General features: G+C 34.6%; 1 protein-coding gene across 2 annotated transcripts in view; it reads left to right on the top strand.

Moving 5' to 3' along the window:
- LOC107743247 (voltage-dependent calcium channel subunit alpha-2/delta-3-like) overlaps positions 1–17,930 on the top strand; it is a 43,325-nt gene extending 25,395 nt beyond the window's left edge. The window contains exons 13-38 of one of the 2 annotated variants that reach the window (XM_016556388.1): positions 316–449; positions 1,009–1,026; positions 4,521–4,592; positions 5,949–6,029; positions 6,167–6,241; positions 8,775–8,858; positions 9,064–9,135; positions 9,285–9,346; positions 9,448–9,515; positions 10,332–10,377; positions 10,486–10,583; positions 10,964–11,057; positions 11,654–11,749; positions 11,872–11,993; positions 12,917–12,994; positions 13,113–13,174; positions 13,447–13,491; positions 13,825–13,887; positions 14,032–14,102; positions 14,736–14,811; positions 14,898–14,938; positions 15,030–15,085; positions 15,415–15,529; positions 16,714–16,826; positions 16,921–17,003; positions 17,401–17,930. In XM_016556388.1, coding sequence (XP_016411874.1) covers positions 316–449; positions 1,009–1,026; positions 4,521–4,592; positions 5,949–6,029; positions 6,167–6,241; positions 8,775–8,858; positions 9,064–9,135; positions 9,285–9,346; positions 9,448–9,515; positions 10,332–10,377; positions 10,486–10,583; positions 10,964–11,057; positions 11,654–11,749; positions 11,872–11,993; positions 12,917–12,994; positions 13,113–13,174; positions 13,447–13,491; positions 13,825–13,887; positions 14,032–14,102; positions 14,736–14,811; positions 14,898–14,938; positions 15,030–15,085; positions 15,415–15,529; positions 16,714–16,826; positions 16,921–17,003; positions 17,401–17,493 — 2,018 coding nt within the window. In that variant the 3' untranslated portion in view covers positions 17,494–17,930. The remainder of the gene's footprint in view (positions 1–315; positions 450–1,008; positions 1,027–4,520; positions 4,593–5,948; positions 6,030–6,166; positions 6,242–8,774; positions 8,859–9,063; positions 9,136–9,284; positions 9,347–9,447; positions 9,516–10,331; positions 10,378–10,485; positions 10,584–10,963; positions 11,058–11,653; positions 11,750–11,871; positions 11,994–12,916; positions 12,995–13,112; positions 13,175–13,446; positions 13,492–13,824; positions 13,888–14,031; positions 14,103–14,735; positions 14,812–14,897; positions 14,939–15,029; positions 15,086–15,414; positions 15,530–16,713; positions 16,827–16,920; positions 17,004–17,400) is intronic. The other variant, XM_016556389.1, reaches the window with a different exon arrangement.
- The last annotated feature ends 2,905 nt before the right edge of the window (positions 17,931–20,835 follow it).

The raw sequence follows: 20,835 nt of genomic DNA, 5'->3' as shown, positions 1-20,835 counted from the left end.
TTAACTCAGCTTTCTAAAATAATGTGGTTAAACACAGTTCTTTCATGATTTAACAGGAGGGGGCAAATCATTTTTCACGTAGGGCCAGGTAGGTTTGGACAGCTTTTTTCGTTTCATAAATGAAATCATCATTTAAAAACTGCATTTTGTATTTACTTGCATTATCTTTGTGTAATATTAAAATTTGTTTGATGACCTGAATCTTTTAAGTGTGACAGATAAAAAATAAAAAAAAACAGGAAGGGGGCAAAAACCTTTTCACGGCACTGTATATATATATATAAGGTTAATCTGCAATGTTGCTGTGTTGTGCAGGTTACTTTAGTCAGATCTCCACGCTGGCTGACGTTCAGGAGAACGTGATGCGGTATTTGCACGTGATGAGCAGACCTAAAGTTATCGACCATGAACACGACACAGTGTGGACTGAAGCCTATGTGGACAGCGCAGTAAGTATAAATAATCACATCATGTTGCATGTGTACAGCATCCATATCCCTTACAGAAACGTACAATGTGAACCATAGTTTCTGCAAAAATACGATTGTTACTTTAATAAGATACCACACTTTTAGTTATAAATCACCACAGTTATCAAAAAATAAATAAACAAAATAACAGAAAAGAAACTGTATTGCACTGTAATATTATTTAATTATTTATTTACAGTACCAACAACTACTGTAGTAATTATGGTATTTTAGCAGAAATCAATGCCACTATGGTACATTTTTGTAAAGGGTTTGCTATGGGTTTGTCTAAAACATCCAAAGTATTTTCTCTACTAAGTCTATGTGCTTTCTACAATCATTCACCTTCATAAAATGCAACTCAGTCCTCATTAGTAGCTCCGTTAACTCCCTGAAGGTCTCATCAAGACACTCTTCCATTCAGTGAGCACTACGAGAAGCAGATCAGGTCACACACCGTGCAGTGTGTCTCTTGTATGTGTGTAGACGTGAGCACATGTCAATGACACGTATTATTTTTCTCCCTGTGTCCCTATAGCTCGCACAGGCGCACAAGGTAACAGTCGTAACCGGTGTCTCTGTGGCTCTGTTCCCAAACCTAGCGAGCTGCCTATGGAGGCAGCATTTTTAGGGCGCACACAACATGAAGGCTGTTCCTCCTAAGATAGCTAATAACAGCCAAATTTCGATGGCAGCACGTAGTGAACCAGGCAATCCCAGAATGCACTGCAACAAGTTTAAAGGGGGAAAAAACAGATTGTAGACAGACTTTAAGAAAAATAGGTACAAAAGTTGTCACTGGGGCAGTACTCTTTTATAAGGTACAGCTTTTTGCCTTATTTACCCCTAAAAGGTGCATATTAGTACCTTAAAGGTGTCAATATTATTACCATTTAAAGCAACTGTTTTAATATAGTTTAAAATGTAATTTATTCCTGTGATGCAAAGCTACATTTTCATTTTAATATGCTAATTTGCTGCTCAAGAAACATTTCTTATTATTATCAGCATTTCTTTTCTTGCTTAATATTTTTATGGAAATCATAATACACTACCATTCCAAAGATTTCTGTTGTACGCAAAAAAAAAAAATCTTTTATTCAACAAGTTCACTTTAAGTGATTAAAAAATTGACAAAAAATGTTCTTGTGAACTTTCTATTCATCAAAGTATTCTATTAAAACTGTTCTTTAACATTGATAATAATAATAATTTGTAATGAGTAGAGTAATAGAGTAATGATGCTGAAAATTCTGCTTTGCATCACAGGAATAAATGACATTTTAATATATATTAAAATAGAAAACAGATACATTACATTGTAATAATATTTCACACAATATTACTGTTTTTACCGTGCATAAGAGCATAAGATACTTATTTCAAAAACATTAAAAAATCATAATTTTCATAATCAATCGTAATCAATATTAGTACAAAAATGTTAAATTTTATTAGTTTTGGAAGAGTACCGACTCAGTGACAGCTTTGTACCTTTCTTCTGAGTGTATAAATTGTAGATTGTATGTATATAGTTAATTCACTACTGAAAAATATAACTAAAATAGTGTGTAAATTCTGTGATTAAAATGTGATTATTTTACTCAATAATTGTTGTATATTTATGCTTATTGGAGGTTTACTTGCACTTTTAGCACTACTTGTATGACATATGACACCGAATGTTCTAAATCTGACTAGTTAGAATGCTGCCTATGTAGACGGTAGTCAGCAAGGCAGCTGACTAGGTTTTGGAACAGAGCCTGTTTGTGTCCATTCTGTCACTGGTGTCTTGCAGCATTTCCTCATTGTAATTTGCTTTCAGCATTCCGTTTATGGAATCTGAAACGTTTTATTAGTTCTTGAACGTGGATTTGGTGCAAAGTGCTACAGGGAAGCGCAGAAAGCAGGCCGAGAGAGCTATAGATAAAAGCCAGAGAGGGCGAGATGTGGTCAGAGATAGGGTTTGGCTTCACTCTGCTGGGTATGTCGAGAACTGCAACACCGACCGCTGTGCCATTCCATTTCTGATAAGAGCGACTCATACACACACACACACACACACACACACACACACACAAAAATGCAAGTGTTCGCACCCACCCGATGTCTTTGACACCCTCCTCTCTCTCTCACACACACACACACACACACACACACGGGCATAGGCGTAGGGTGTTGGGAATTGTTCTCCGGAGTGTGTGTTGCTGTATCTTGGCCACTGAGACACCCCATTCATCATTTTGTGGATCATTGGCTTTTATCTCCTAAAGCCGTAATAAAACTGACATTGGAGCAGAGGGGGTGAAAGAGGCAGAGACTGGGAGAAAGAGAGAAGGGAAGAGGGGGAAGGAGAGGAACGGGGAAGCACAAGGTTAATTCACAGATTTCAATTTGGCTCCTGCAGGATACACCTCTCTGCACGAAGCCAACCAGACTGAACAAATGTTGGACCAAACTCAAACTGAGGTTGTTGTTTTTTTTTAGCTCTCAAATGTGAGACAGAATAAGAGAGACTTTAAATCCCTCTTCAGTGGGAGCTGTTGTTTTAGTAACAAACCTGCCAATCTGACAGTGGAACACTTAATGTTACACACTGAAAACAAGATTTAAAGGGATAGTTCACCAAAATAATGAAATTGTTCACTCCAAAAAAATCTGTCAGCATTCATTTTCTGATTTTGTTCCAACTCCATAAATATGTATGTATAGACAAAGATTTCTAATTCAATGTTGTACTTTAAACTTTCTATTCATTAAATAATCCATAAAAATAAGCAGTAAAACTATTTTCAACATTGATAATAATAAGAAAGGTTCTTCAGAATCAAATCAGCATATTATAATGATTTCTGAAGGATCATGTGACACTGAAGACTGGAGTAATGATGCTGAAAATTCAGCTTTGATCATAGAAATAAATTTCATTTTAAAATATATTAAAATAGATAGCAGTTATTATAAATTGTAATAATATTTCACAAAATTGCTGTTTGTACTATATTTTTTGATCAAATATATGCAGTCTTGGTGAGCAGAAGACACTTCTTTCAATCTTTTTTTCTTGTGATGTAGCTCATTTACATTCATATGACATTTAAATATGGTACATCAAAACACGTCACACCAGGTTTGATGCCAACAATTTGATTAGTCATAAGACACAACCCAAAGATTGACATTTTGTGTCATTGATGACAAACCCAAAAGGACATGTTTTGATGTGCCATATATGAATGTACATGAACAGAAATGGGATTCGAAAACTACAACAGAGAAGATTTTCCAGGGAAAAAAAATTTATTCAAATTTCAGTCTTTTCAGACTTTTAATATAGCACACAAGCCATGTGGACCAATTTTATAATACTTTAATGCTGTTTTTTATTGTATTTTATTGTTCTCCTAGAAATAAACAAACAAAAAACAAACAAACAAACAAATAAATAAATAAATAAGTCTCACAGGTTTGGAATGACATGAGGGTGAGTAAATGATGACAGAATTAGAATTTTTGTGTGAACTATCTCATTAATATTTTAAGAGAATTGTTCTGGTTTGGTAATTATTTACTGGAATGGTATTTTTTACAACATTTCTTTTTGTTTTCTTTCTGTTTTCCTCCTTTACAAACACAAACAACTGCATTCACGAATCCTCTCAAGGGCTACTGTAAAACATGCACAATGGACACACACACATAAGGGTGAGGTGAGGGAATAGCAGACCTAGTTTCAGCGAGCTCATGCGTTAAATCATGTCAGCCCTCATCGTGCCCGCAGCTGAGCTTACAGTTCAGCTACAGAGATGAACCATCTTCACCAGATCACCCTTCACTTGTCTACACCTCGCACGGCCATTAATCAAAACGTTGGTTTGAATATTTCATGTCGCAGCAACTTCCTTGATCTGAAGGCCGGTAGGACAACACAATGTGAGCGTATGAACCGGCCCTGGCGATTAATATCCATCCAAAGTCTTTATTGTATGTGTTTTTCTCAGATGTTCATGTAAATTAAAATCTGAAAGTTTTCTGTTGATCTGTCAGCAGCTTGGAGAAAATAAAGGCCCAAACCCGATGACCACAGTCGCCATGCCTGTGTTTAGCACCAAGAATGAAACGGTGAGGTGTGTGTGTGTGTGTGTGTGTGTGTGTCAGAACTAAACACATAAATAAAAAACACATACATATAGTATTAGTATTAAAGTAGATTCTAAAACGTATATATTTTGGTTTCCATATGAAACTATAAAAACAATATTCATATTATTAATATCAATATTAATGCTAGTTTATTTTTTACATTTTGATATTATTAATAATTCGTCTTAATGAATAACTATCAATATTAATGTAGATTCTAAAATGTGTATTCTACTAAGTTTCCATGTGGAACTATAATAACTGTAATAGTATATTTTACAAAGTTTTCATATAAAACTATAATAACAATATTAATGTTATTAAGATCAATATTAATACACATTTGAATTTTGATGTTGATAGTATTACTAATTAATATTAAGTAAATACGACTATCAATATGAATGTATATTCTAAAATGTATATTCTACAAAGATTCCATATGGAACTATAATAACATAAACTATAAAATATGAATAGTGATATTAATTAATAATTAAATAACTGTCAATATTAATGTATATTAATATTATATATAACATATGAATTGTTATAGTTTCCATATGGAACTATAATTAATAAACAAAATAATAAAAAAATATTAATATTATTAATAACAATATTAATATAATTTTAATGTTAATATTTAAATGAAATCTAATTAAACATAACAGTCAATGTTAATGTATATTCTAAAACATATATTCTAAAAAGTTTCCTTATGGAACTGTAATAACTATTGTAATATTATTAATATTAATATTATTATTAGATTTGATATTATTATTACTAATAATTAATACTGGTAGAATATAACTAGCAATATTAATGTCTATTCTAAAATGTATACTTAAAAAATCGAATCAATCATCCGATTCATTAAAAAGATTTGACTCAAAAGAATGATTCATTCACAAAGATTTTTAGTGGTCTCTTTCTCACACAAATCTATCATATGACTTTTAAAGTCCCACTTTTAGAGGGGTTTTGTGTTTTTGAAGCATGAAGATTTTATAATTGCATTAAAAAGTTTTTTTAAAATATTTTTTTTCATGTTTAATTTCTTAATCAAACTCATCAAAACACTCTCATTAATAGTACACTATAATATTGACAGTGTTTCACTTATATTTCATACTTAATGAGTTTCAATGATAGTTAATATCCACCATATAAAAACTTCAAATGACTTGTTAATCTCCCCATCTGTTTTCAAACCTGTCAGTCTGTTGTTATTTGTACCAGTGTCTATCCAAAAATGAATGTGCACACTTTATGTATGAATACGCATATGTGTGAAAATAGTGTGATTTCACAGCAAGTGTCCCTCCACAGAAAAACCAAGGCATCCTTCTAGGCGTCGTAGGCACTGACATCCCCATTCAGGAGTTAATGAAAACCATCCCGAAACACAAGGTAGGCTGTTACCACCAATAAATAGCCAGGATTTCAAAATCAATTTTAATCTGTTCGATTTTACACTCTCTGTATCTTAAAGCGCGCAGGAGTGTATTAATGCTATCATTTTTTAAATCTTATCTTCTTTTCTCCAGCTAGGAATACATGGATATGCGTTTGCCATTACCAGTAATGGATATATCCTGACACATCCCGACCTGAGGCCCCTGGTAAGGACTGATACCATTTGGGCCCATTTCCAGCCTTATATTAGGATTATGATTTCAAATACCACCTAAAATAGAGCTAAAATATGATACAATCAACTACATCAACACCCCAACAAGCTGGCTCAGGTAAAATCTACCCACACATGCAGTGTGTGCTTGTGAGAGCGCTGGTGGGACGCTGAAGTGCATCATGGGAGATGTAGTTTTTGTAATCCCAACCCTTTTCCTCTGATATATTGCATGCAGGAATAAAAGCCCATTCATGTGCCTGCCAGGGCTGATCAGAGCACTGAGGTAACTCACCCTTCACAGGGACACCCCTCACCCCGCTCTCAGTCACCACGCGTGACTGCGTGTGTGTGTGTGTGCGTGCGTCTCTGTGTGTCGTGAACTTGTTGGTGTTCTCGTCGTAATGTGGCTCCAGGGCTGCTGTGTTTTAGTTTGTGTTTGCGTAGCAGTGGTGTGCATCAGTCAAGGCTTCTGAGTGTGTGTTAAGAGTGTGTATTTACAGACCACACTGACTCTGTGTTGCTCAACAGGGACAATGTAGTTGGATGTGGTATATGCTAAAATGTGTATTATTAGTGTAAGTAGCATTGAACTTGTCTGGATTCAAGTGTGACACAAAGTAACATTCTTATTCAAATTTTGAGATATTTTTAGGCTCTGTTCCAAACCTTAGTGAGCTGAACATCTAGACGAATTTTCTAGGCATTATAGACAAACTCTAAATGTGAAAGCTGTTTCAAATTGTAGGCAGCATTATGCTGGATTTTAACAGTATTGGACATTATATGTGGTATGCATCCTTCATGGATATCCCAGAATGCATTGCAACAAGGGAAGTTTTTACATAAATGTATATAAAGTATATTTTATTCACTGAAAAGTATATAAAATGAGAAAATAGGTCAATCTAATTAAAAATTAAATATTTTAACTAATATTTATGTTCTTTGCAATATTGTTATTGTTAACTATAATATTTTAAATATTTTTATTAATTAAACTAAACTAAACTAAAATGAATAAAAAATAAAATAAAATAAAAATATTAGGTAAAAAATTCAAAGTAAAAAAAAAGAAAATTAGGAATGTTGCCTTGTCAAGTAATTGAAATAAAATAAATAAATAAAAAAAAAGTTAAAAAGAAATATTTTAAAAATTCAAAATAAATAAATAAATAAAAATGACAAAGCACATAATAAAATTACTATAACCTAAAATTTAAATGAAAACTGAAAATATAAGAATAAAAGCTATATAAAGTTATTTATAAATAAATATTTATACATATTTATAATTTCTATAACTGATATTAAAATAACACTGGCAGTTTGTTATAGTTTTGAATCATTAGCTTAGCAACATGCTAACGTCAAGCGGTTTGGATTTCTGTTCCTGCTTGTCTTAAAATGTATTTATTAAAATTAAAACAAAATCTAAAGTATAATTATGTATTTATATTTATATTTATATATATGGTCACAAACCCTTGCATTTTTCATTACAATGCACCATTCCCATTGAATAAACAAATAAAATAAAATAAAATTATTAGGTGAAAAATGTAAACTAAAAAAACCAAGAAAATTAGAAATGTTGCCTTGGCAAGTAATTGAAATATAATAAGTTGCTTTTCAGTGGCTTCTCGTGTGCTCCACATGAAGAACACTATTTGCATGGCGCATGTGAGTAACCGTTAATGTTGAGTTGCTATCTACATAGTGTTTGAATTCTGAATTGAAGTGTTTGAATTCAGTAACTTATGAGGTTCCATTTTGTTTAGAATGCTGCCTGTGTAGATAGCAGATGGCAAGACAACTCATTAGGGATTGGAACAGAGCCACTGACTGACTGAAGTTCCAAAGCCAATCTGAGCAAAAAAGATTAGACAGATTATTCTGACACAGATCCCCATAAGCCGAATACTGGCTGCTCTGATAGTGTGCAAACAAAACTCATTTCCACAGTTTGTCTATCCTGCTCCTGGAGTCCCTCAGCGCTGCACACATTAGATGTTTCTCTTATGTAAAGGTGCTGTAAGCAACTTTTTGGAATACAACACATAAAATGTCCCAACTACTGACAGATACCAGTAAAATAGCTGTCCTCAGAAATCAAACCTGTCTCAGTGACAGCACTAGATTGTGTAAACAGTAAATAAGAGTCAGGGAAACGGTCCACGCCTTTAAGCCTATCAGAAAACCAGTAAATCAGAATTGCTTTGTGCCTGTCAATCATACTCTACGTTTGGGATGGCTTTGATCATTTTGGAGAAAGTTAGCAAAAACTGAGGAAATTGTTTACAGCACCTTTAACACGCCTCATCATCTGATTAGACACCATAAATGCGCAGTGCTAGTTGGAAACCCAAGGAGCAGGAGTGAAAAATGCTAGACTAATGGCCTCTATCACCATGTACTGTATGTTTCTGTCTCCATTGTGTTACCCGTATGATCCCAGTTCCTAACTGTAACTGCACTGCCGTCCTCTAAAGCACTTCCTGTCCTCTTTGTGTCTCTTCCTGCAGTACCAGGAGGGCCAGAAGAGGAAGAAACCCAGTTACAGCAGCGTGGACCTGTCCGAGGTGGAATGGGAGGACACAGAGGATGTTGTATGGACCAGTTTTTAATGAGTGCACGCACTGCTGTACATTTAGACCAGAAACATACTTTATGCAAGTATGCAGATGCAAATGCTTTGCAGGTTCCCAGTCCTGTTATGCATTAGGTTCACATACTTACATAAAGTGTTTTAGAAGTGTTGAGATATAGTATTAAAGTGAATAAGTGCTGCTTCATAAATGTGTTTATTTGTAGTTACGCACAGCAATGGTGAACAGACGAACTGGCACTTTCTCCATGGAAGTAAAAAGAACAGTGGACAAAGGGGTAATGATTTTATCTTTGCATACAAGAACCAGAATAATATGGGATATTAGTATCATAAAGCTATTAGAATAATAGCAAAGTATCAAAAATACACCTCACTGGACAGCTTAACTTCATAATCTTTTATCTTTAAATTTGTTCCCCACCAGAAACGTGTCTTGACGATGCACAATGATTATTACTATACTGATATTAAAGGAACTCCATTTAGGTAGGTGATGTCTCGTGTATGTAAATATTTTACATTTGAACAAACGTTGATTGAAAGTATGTGGCTGACTTTTGAAATGATATTTTTTGTATGTGTTGTAGTGTATGTGTGGCGCTCTCTCGAGGACATGGGAAATACTTCTTCAAGGGAAATGTTTCACTAGAAGCCGGTGAGGATTTACTTTATTAGCAAGACTTATGAAAACCAATGCCAAAGAGAGTTAATTTTTATGGTTCAAATGCTTGAATATATATTCTCGTCTTGTAGCTGTAAATCACATATATTTTGTTGCTTTCATTACTTTTCTTTCTATGAAATTTTGTGAATATTTCATAAGTTAGCAGTCCTATAAAAGGTCTGGCATTTTGGAGTTTAGAAGTTATTTTTATGTTTCATCATTGTTATACATTCATTTTTTATTTTTTTTATTTTTTCTATGTGGGAATTTGAAATATTTATATGTAACCCACATAAATTTTTTTTCATTGGCCCTTCACATATTTTTGTTCATGAACATTTAAAAAATTCAGAATTTATTGGTCTATTTATATTGCTGAATCATGAGTTTCTAATGAAATTATTCCCTTAATATATTCATAACCAGAAATCCCTCTGAAGCCTGACATATTAAATAAATAGTCAAAAACGTCTTTAAAAAATGTATAGTTTATTGACCTCTAGACAAAATATATATATATTAAAAAAAAAGTTCAGACTCATAGGCCTACTCAAAGAGGAAAAAAAACATAATTATTCTTAATTATGCCCAAACAGTTGCTTATATAAAAGTTGTTCTTACATTTACTTTACAAAAATCATTAAATATTTCATAGCAAAAAGATATGTGTAACACAGCTTGAAGGTGAACGTTTTTACAGTTGGGCTAAAAAGCCTTTTACTTGCATATTACTTGCGAATTATAAACAGTATAAACAGAAAGCATGTAGAAATTCTCTCTAAACTCTTATCCACACTTGTTTTTTAGGTCTACATGATCTGGAGCAACCCGATGTTGCCCTTGCTGATGAATGGTAAAGACCTTTATTTATACTCAACATAGGCTACAGTAGCCTATAACATGTTCTGTTAGTTTTATTTATCACACAAGTAATATATTGTGCCATTTTCTGTTGTTTCAGGACATACTGTAACACAGATGAGCACCATGAGCATCGTCACCTGACTCAAGTTCAGGCCATCAAACTCTACATGACCAGCCGTAAACCACATCTCAGATGTGAGCAGCATTTCAAATAAATTCGACCATGTTTGCTTTCTTAATACATGTTTCTGGTCTTATTATAATCGATTCATCAGTGCACATTATTCTAAGGAGAAATGTTTGTCTTCATAATCTTTCATCAAAATAACAAGTTGTTCCACCTCTCAAACGATTTTTCTTTTCAGCTCAATCAGTTTTCAGTTAAATGAGCTCAATTTCATACTGCAGTATACAGTACAGTAGCAGTTGCTCCTGCAAAGTTTTGCCACATTGTCCTTCATCTATCTTAAATCTTGCTTACAAAATTACCTCAGTCGTTTAAAAACTGTCCCCATGAAAGCCTGTGTCCGATGAGTATTATGGAGTGTGTAAATGTCCTCTCGTGTGTGTTGTAGGTGACAGAGAGCTGATTCAGCAGGTTTTGTTTGACGCTGTAGTAACGGCTCCCTTAGAAGCGTACTGGACTGGACTGGCCCTTAATAAGTCTGAGTGAGTTTGGGCATTTACTTGGCCATATTTACTAAATTAGCTTTAAGAAGCATCTTAGTTTAATAAATTTAGTCTTCGATGACAATTTTCCACCTTCTGTCTGTCTCTTAAAGGGATAGTTCACCCAAAAATGAAAATTCTGTCATTAATTACTCACCCTCATGTTGTTCCAAACCCGTAAGACTTTCATTCATCTTCGGAACACAAATTAAAATATTTATTTTTGATGAAATCCTAGAGCTTTCTGACCCTCCATAAACAGCAACACAACTACCACGGGCTATTTTAATGATGTCCTTACTACCTTTCTGGGCCTTGAACGTGGTAGTTGTATTGCTGTCTATGCAGGGTCAGAAAACTCTCAGATTTCATCAAAAATATCTTCATGTGTTCCGAAGATGAATGAAGGTCTTACGGGTTTGGAACGACATGACGTGACATGAACTATCACTTTAAATCTATACAGGCTGTTTTTGCAGCTAGTTTTTAGTAAATTTTGTTGGTTGACTGGGTAGGAAAACTGTGAGACCATTCATACACCATCTTGCCACATACAGAATCTTGCCTAAACTGTTTTTGTTTGCTTTTATCATTAGGAACTCTGATAAAGGGGTTGAGATTGCTTTTCTCGGCACTCGCACTGGTCTTTCCAGAACTAACCTGTTTGTGGTTCCCGAGCAGCTGACCAATCAGTGAGTCCAAATGACCGGCCAATGACAGATTCTCATCTGACTACACTAGCCAATAAAAGGCCTCTAAGTGTAAATGATGAATGACGGAGTAAATTATCCTCCACGGCTGCATGTGTTTGCAGAGATTTCCTCACTGCTGAAGACAAGGAGGGCGTCTTTAATGCAGATCACTTTCCTCTGTGGTATAAAAGAGCCGCAGAGCAGGTGCCCGGCACTTTTGTGTACTCCATTCCCTTCAGTTCAGGTATGACGTTCAAGCACATAAACACACACCCATCTCATGCAACATACTTCAACATTTAAGGATGATGTCATGTAGAAAAAAACTGTTAATGCATATTAAAATGATTTTAATGAAGTTCTCATTCAATTTTGATTACATTTCAAAGAAAACAAATGAATTAAAATGACATACATTATGATTAAATCCTAAATACATTTTGAATAAAATGATTATATAATATCTAAATAATATATATGATATTTAATTTTTTATTATTATTTATATAGTAAATATATACTGTATGTAAATGTATGTACATTTAATTATATATATTATTTTTTGGTTACTAGCAATTACCATGCATTGAAGTTTACTACTTGGGGTTTAGAGATTGTTCAAATGAATGGTTATCAACATTAATCTGCAATGAACATCAAAACAAATGTGGTCACTAATACTCCCCTATTGCTCCACCACACATCTTTAGCATATCACACAGCTGATTAGCTTTGCATAGATCATCATTTGACTCATATTTCAGGTGGATCTTCCAAATTACAGTTTTATAGGGAGGTCATCTGTCTAATTTAACCACTTTGTACCATGTAACATATAAATTTCTACTTAATAGTACATTTTTATTTTACATGCAACCTTTGACGTCAACAATAATATATATGCATACTATTTTTGCATTTCTTTCTAAATGGTCTGTTTATTTTGGTTTCTTAATCTTGCACAATTATATGCTTAGTTACATTTTATCATTTGTATTTAGCATTGTTTTTCCCCTCAGGAGAGACCTGCAACTGCGAGCCATTTTTGGATCGTAAACCAGCAGTTTTAGCGGATCATTGAATATTCCAGTTCTCATGTTCATTGATGATGTTGTTGTAAGTACTCTAAGAGGGCATTTGTGTTAATTTTTTGATATTTCATTTAAGGGGGAGAAAATAAAAGTGTGGTTTTGGCGAGCACTGCTATCCAACTACTCGATGACAGGAAGTCTCCTATAGTGGCAGGTACTTGTCTTTTAATTTCAAAACAAAATGAATGTATTATGAATTTCAAATAGTTTTTCAAATGTACAAATGTTTCCAAACGTCATTTTATTAAATGTGTTTTTTGTGACACTCGAAGCTGTGGGAATTCAAATGAAGCTGGAATTCTTTCAGAGAAAATTTTGGACGGCCAGTCGACAAGTAAGCACAGAAATATATGCTCATGATAATATAAATATATCTATTTATCAAACCAGACCTTCTATGACTGATGTGTTGAATTGTGTATTATTACCTGCTGCATAACAGCTCTGTTTGACGTGTTTATGAGCAAAAATGTATAAGAGACCATGCTATATTATCATAGATGTTGTTTGAAACTAATCTAACTCTTTATAAGCAAGGATCTATATAGAAATGGCATTAATGCACACATTTGCTTCATGTTTTTACCTCTGCATGTGTCCACACAGTGCAATGCTCTGGATGGGAAATGTACCATCAGCTGTGATAATGAGGTAAATGTGTCTCTCTTTCTCTCCCTTTGGCCATATTTTCAGTGATGGAGCTCATAAAATGGCCTGTATTCACCACATGCTCATTATACAATGGACATTTCTGGGACATGACAGGCTTACTAGATCAGTCTGCACTTCTTTTATGACATATGCCTCGTAGCGTTTCTCATTTTAAATTCTGTGTCTTTTATTAATGGCTTTGGTATAAAAAGCTATAAAATGCATATTATTTTACTATCTTACTTGAAGTTTGTAATGACTTAAGATCACAACAGATCAAAGCTTGTTGAATCATATATTTAAATGAATATTCTATGTTTCTGGTCCCATTAGGACATTAAATGTTATCTCATAGACAACAATGGCTTCATCCTGGTCTCTGAAGACACTTCTAAGGTATGACATACAGAGAATTATAGCACAAGAGTTGTACACGAAGATAAATACATAAATCCATCCTGTGTCAATATGAAATTAAATTAAATGGATGCATTTCTATGATGACTATAACTATAACTTTACATAATGTGTTTTGCACAGACGAACCTCTTCTTTGGAGAAGTGGAGGGAGCCGTCATGAACAAACTGCTTCTGATGGGCTCATTTAAAAAGTGAGAGAGAACACACACACACACACACACACACACACAAATAGATTAACGTTAAATAAATTAACCTACATTGTCAAGTTTTTAGATTTTACATTGTACATTATGTAAACCCAATATAAATGCTCTATTTTGCATATTTATGATGTTACTAAAACTGACTGGATATGTATTAATAAAAATATAAATATTAATATTAATTATGGTTTTGGAATACTGAAACAATTTTTTTTTTGTCGTTTTAACCGTTAAAACAAGATACATTGTGTCCAAATTCGTCCAGTTGTTTTCAGAGAATACATCCTAAATTATTATCCTGATTTACCCGACGTGACGTCGAGAGTGACCGACTGAAAGGGAACTAAGGTTAATAAATGCTTTAGAATTATTTTTCATTGTTCGTTAATGTGGTTAACAAATGTAGCCTTATTGTAAAGTGTTATCTTTCGTTCTAGCACCACATGCACTGAAATATGACTCCTAAAGCAGGCTCGAAAGTGGTGCTAAATTCATTTTTAAAATGTATGAAATGTTTCTTAACCCAGGGTTAAAAGTGGCTTTAACCTGGGGTTAAATAAGACATTAACCCAGGGTTGTGTTTATTAGTGAATCTGTTTCTGCTTTTGTTTCTGCTAGGATTAATTTGTATGACTATCAGGCTCTCTGTAAAGAGTACACAGGTAGCAGTGACAGCGCACACACTCTGCTGGATGTGAGTACGCTATCATCTGTGCTGTAGTGTTTGACTTCAGTGCCTCGGGATTCTATTTCATTGACACGCTCTGCTCTTCCTTTCAGCCCTTCACCACTGTGAAATGGCTCTTGACAGAACTTGTCATGTGAGATAAAAAGCCTTTTTCCTTATAATCATTATTGTCAGCTTGGGATTTTCAGTCTGTGTTGCTGAGTGGGAATGTGTCTTTTTCACAGATTTCTGCTGGAGTTTAACCTGTACAGCTGGTGGAACTGTGACTCGACAGTCAAAGGTATCAGTCCATAGATGACAGGAACTCTTTTAGAAACATGTTAATGGGGTTACATGCCCTCCATTTCTTCCATATGATATATAATATATATTAGATTTTCATCTAATGAAGGACTAAAAAGCATATAGATCTCAATTAAACTCTAAGGTGATGACACATGAATCACACATAGCAAAAAACTGTACTGTCATGTTGGCTATCATGACCATAATGCAAACAAAAATGATATATATTTTAATATATATATATATATGAATAATTATATACTATTTTAGTTGTACAGTACATTTTTAGCATATAGTAGCTGAATTTAGTGTTCATGTGTGCAGCCCAGAGAGCTCAGAGGACAATGATGGTGCCGTGTGACACTGAATACCCAGCTTTCGTCTCTGAGCGCACCATCAAAGAGACCACAGGGAACACTGACTGTGGTGGCTGTATACGGTGAGAACATCTGTTTATGTCTATATGTGTGCATGCTTGTTTATAATACACAGCAGAAAGAAGTAGAAATTGGTGGAAATTTGTGTTTTAAAACACAAATTACTTTTAAAAGATTCTGCTGCAACACTAATGCACTTGTGGGTTGCCATAATAGCATGAAAATGCACTTGAAGTGTCATGAAAAAACACTTGGTAATATATTTTACATTATATGATTTCAAATAATTTATACTGGAATAAATTTATATTACCTTCATTTATAACATTTGAAACATAAGTTACTATATTAGTTATAGATTTGTAAGTTCCAGTCTTGTATTAAGTGTTATGCCAATTATTCATATTTTTCACTGTCTCATTTATTTAATGTAAAGTAGAAAACAGAAAGTAAAAATATTTAATATACAACCGAAAGGCCTTAGATTTAGACATACGGCAGCCATCCTCACACTTCTAATTAAAAATCATCCAGATAGAACTAAAACCAAACCCATGTCGCATTTAACTGACACCCTTCTGCGGAAAGCTGTTTTAACCTATGTGGTTATTTTGCTCTCAGTGCCTGCAGCATACATGCATCTGAGTACACATAGCATTATCTGACAACATTTAACATAGCTGCGCTTCTCTGTCTCTTACATCTTTATTTCTGACAAGTGCTATGTTGCTAAATGTCATGTAGACAATAATAATTGTTCCACAGTATTCTGGTATTATACTTGTTTACATATATCACAAAACATGCATTTTATAGATATATTAGTAATAATAAGATATTTAGATTCTCTATGTGGTTATTTTGCTCTCAGTGCCTGCAGCATACATGCATCTGAGTACACATAGCATTATCTGACAACATTTAACATAGCTGCGCTTCTCTGTCTCTTACATCTTTATTTCTGACAAGTGCTATGTTGCTAAATGTCATGTAGACAATAATGATTGTTCCACAGTATTCTGGTATTATACTTGTTTACATATATCACAAAACATGCATTTTATAGATATAGTAGTAATAATAAGATATTTAGATTCTGTTTTAAATGCAGATTTTAAAATGTTTAGATTGGATAAAGATATTTAAAGGGATAGTTCACCCAAAATGAAAAGGTGAGGGACGACCACTTCTACAGGTTTTGTGAACAAGAATCGCACATCTTTTTTGTATTTTTTCCCCCACTCAGGACCTTTGTAATTCAGCAGATTCCCAGCAGTAACCTGTTCATGGTGGTTGTTGAGAATAAATGTGACTGTAGCTCCGCCCCTCCGGTTACCATGGAGCCCATTGAGATTATTTATATCCTTTTTATAAACCAAATAAACATCTGCTTGTAGAATGTGAGGTTATAGCATGAGTATTTGTAGAATTATCAGCCTTGACCTCTGAGCACATAATGAGTCTCTGAAGTGCGACAGACTGAAGTTTCAAAAGGATCGCAGACGGCCACAGTCCTGTCATCCATTTCATCCAGAGGTACATAATGCATGATGTTGTATTATTAAAACTCTGCTTTTGATGACCAGCACCATACCCGATTTTAAACTACTGTACAGTTTTCCAATATTTTGAAACTGCTGTTCATGTACTTCATTATCATTCAGTGTTTTATTTTAAAGTACCCCATTCATTCTGTCTGTAAAATGCTCATCCACATCACAGCTGAAAGAAAGTACACTCAATAAGTTTTAGTGAACTATTTTATTCCTCTTGCAGGGCTTTCAGCTCATTTGGAGTCATTCTGTAGCTGAAAGTTCAATCTATGAAGTGTTTGAATGTGTAGCTTTCAATGACTTTTGTGTAAAGTTTTGACTCCACCAAACAAGTTCTGCTCGATGCACTTGCTAACCCTGTTTATATATCTTTTTAACAGGAGAACGCTATGGAATGCGGCTCAGCAAATGCTTTGAATTTTCCACTGGTAGCCATTTTATTCCCAGTGTTGTCGTTCCTGATCAGCAGGTGACCTCTGACCCCTGCCTTGATCCATTAGGCTTAATATACACTCCTTGCTTCCGCCAAACTCTGTTCACAGAGACAAAATCGTCTTTGTGATGTCTGGATTACTGAAGATAGATGATATTTATTACCGTCAAAGACTTTGTTAGAATGTGCTGAGTGTTTTCTTCTTACATGTGGACCAGTGAACATGCCTGGATATCAGTGGCTGCCACGAGCCGTCACAGCTAAACGCAGTCCATTTAGCTGTTCTTCAAGGTTCATACACCTCAACTTTAGTCTTAATCTGTACTGTGTGAAGCGCAGACAAAACTGAGCACAAATGTCTTTTATGTCATTATTATTTGCCTGCATTTCAGACTGATTTGGCATTTAATTTGGAGTCTTACGATGCATGACGTGACAAAATAGGAATATTTCACAGAGCTGTTTGTAAGAATAGCATACATTGTCATCAAAAGATTGAAGTTTTGCCTGCTTAAAAAAGTACTTGTAAAATAACCTTTAATTGCCTAATCCCTTTACATCAAAGGAAAGCCATGTTATGTAAATAAAAACATATTTTCCATCATTTTTCAGACATTCAATTCACTGAGTGTGCTATTTATAATCTTTGGGTTATAATAAGGCAAAGATCTCTAATATCTCTTGACATGTAACTTGATTTTTTTGTCTATATAGGCACAAGTCATGAAAGTAATAAAATCTGACTACATTTGTATCATAAATGTAGCTTTTTCAGTGCCAATGACACAAAAATCTTCACCATAAAAAAGCTTTCTATAGATATATCTCTCGTGTGTGTGTCAAATATTCGCTGAGTTTCAGTTTATTTTAGTGACGCGTTTCAAACAGATATGCGCGGAGAACGAGACGGCTAAAAGCACACCGTTTATTTTCTTTATTTTGCAAAAGCACAATGTTTTGTTGATATTGTGAGTGTACACAAATAAAAGTAGACCCTTTACAGATTTAAATGCTGTATTACTCTTCTATGTACGATCACGTATGAAGGAGCATTTTAAGTTCTTTTGCTGCTATCATTCAAATCTGCAAGTGGTGCCACCGGCGCCACCGTCGACCCCAGGAGGTTAAAGAAGTAAAAAAAAGACAGAAAAGACACACATGAAGTAAATGTGTTAGTATTCTGTTCATGATGGATGTCTCATTTGGTTATGTGGGTTTGGTTGATGACGCTGTTCACACATACCACATTTTCCTCTGTATTTCCCCGTTTCTGTTTTTAATTGACCAAAGCATCTGTAATGCAACTCAGAAGCATTTGAACCAGTCGAATCTCTTTAAAAATGTTTTGACCTTGATGAACAAGCTCTCTGCCATGAAGCTTTGGTGCATTTTAAGCTTTGACACTTTGCACAGTATAATCATCTCTTCTCAGACTCATTCTGTTAGGGATGTGCATCTCATGACTCAGGCCGATAGACCAATAGGAACATAATGATATTACCACTGTCTCACATACTATTTTTTTTTTTTTTTTACAGTTTCTAGCCATGCTTAGTAATTAGTAGCCTACTCGCTTACATTTGATTTACCTATTACAATAGTCCCTTTACAGTTACTGCTATTATAAAAATACACTTTATATGTAGGTTTAAAATTCTACAAAAGACCCATTTAATGTCCAACAACAAATATTTTAGCAAAATGTATATTTTACTCAAAATTATTGCGCTCCTTCTGTTTAGCGTGCATGCGCACAGCTGCGGTCGTTGCTCTCGCGTGCCTCGCCCACTCCTGAAAGCAAAATGGATATGTTTGCATGACTTTCTAACATTTACAGAAGAAAAAATATATCTGTGACATGTCAGTTATGCATTGAGGAAAACACAACGTCTCAAATGCATTAAACAGTACAGATATATTCGCTGTTAGCCACGGTGGATCGATTTGATCCATGATCGACAATGTCGATTCCACATTTAAGATCTGCTTAAGAAAAGCGAGCACAAATTGAGTGAGTCTTGAGTCTCACAAAAGTGAGATTGTGTGAATTTAATTTGTCGTTAATGGAACGGCTTTAGCCCCGATTGATTTGTTAGGTTATTTCAAGTCAGGTTCTGGACTTTAATCCCAGTTTTTCCTCTTGTCTCCGTGGTGTTGTGATTCGTCATATTGATGAAAGAACGCACTTGAGAAACAGTTTAGAGAGGAGAAATCAATCTACATATAAAATATTGGTCACAGATTATTGGTCACTTTCTATATAATAACAGTATAGCACATCCACTAGTAATTATATATAAATAAATAGTTTTTTACCGATGCAAATATGTTAGAAACGATGCATCACGATATAAATGACAACTTGTAGCCGATGCACACTTTTTAAACCGTTGCATCGCATTGTTAACTTTTTATGGCGATGCACCGAGCGAATCGGGGAATCTTCCCATCCCTACATTCTGTGCAATAGTGTTTTGATGAATTTAGTATTTGTCCTACTTCCTCCATATTAGCACAACATGATTGGCCGGCCAAGTTTTTCAGCGCCTAAATGTGGGCAAGTAAAATGTAGGTTTTGGGCCAGAGAGGAAGTTTTGAGTTGTGAAACCACAGTGTGCCTTCGTAGTAGGCCTAGACATTTGATTCCTTATAATATGACCACTTTAATGAGAGAAACATTTCATTACCTGAGGGCTAGTTGGTCAGCACGCGCATGCATCCTTTACATGAAGCAGAAGCAAGCGCATGCGTCGTGATACTCTCCACAATGGTGGTGCGCCACAACAGACGGGATGAGGAGAAGAAGAATTGTTAAATAAAGTCGTTATTTTTGTGTTTTTTGCGCACAAAAAGTATTCTTGTAGCTTCGTAAAATTATGGCTGAACCCCTGATGTCACATGGACTATTTTACCAATGCCCTAGCTATGTTTCTGGACCTGGGAACATTTCAGTTGTGTTGCTGTCTATGGAGGGTCAGAGAGCTCTCGGATTTAATCAAAAATATCTTAATTTGTGTTCCGAAGATGAACGAAGGTCTTACGGGTTTGGAACAACATGAGTGTGAGTAATTAATGACAGAATTTGGGTGAACTATCCCTTTAAATAAAACATACAGTAATGCTCTCCAGACTGACTCCTCTGAGAGACACATTGATACAGAGGATCATCATCCTCAGTGTAGAGACTACAGATGAAATCAGCTCTGACTGAAAGTGGTATTTCAATTCACATGATACGAAGAGCAAGTCATCATCGTCACTGACAACTGAAGAAGAGTTTCTGAAGTGAATGTGAAGATAAATAATCCACAGCTATTAAAACATTGCAATAATAGTTCCAAACCACATAAACATCAGTGAAATATCTCACCTAGAACCGTCA

This window comes from Sinocyclocheilus rhinocerous, unplaced genomic scaffold (genome assembly GCF_001515625.1).
Source record: "Sinocyclocheilus rhinocerous isolate Xijiao unplaced genomic scaffold, SAMN03320098_v1.1 scaffold227, whole genome shotgun sequence".
Lineage (NCBI taxonomy): Eukaryota > Metazoa > Chordata > Actinopteri > Cypriniformes > Cyprinidae > Sinocyclocheilus > Sinocyclocheilus rhinocerous.
The sequence above is the reverse complement of the archived record's forward strand: the minus strand, read 5'-3'. Positions and strand labels throughout refer to the sequence as shown.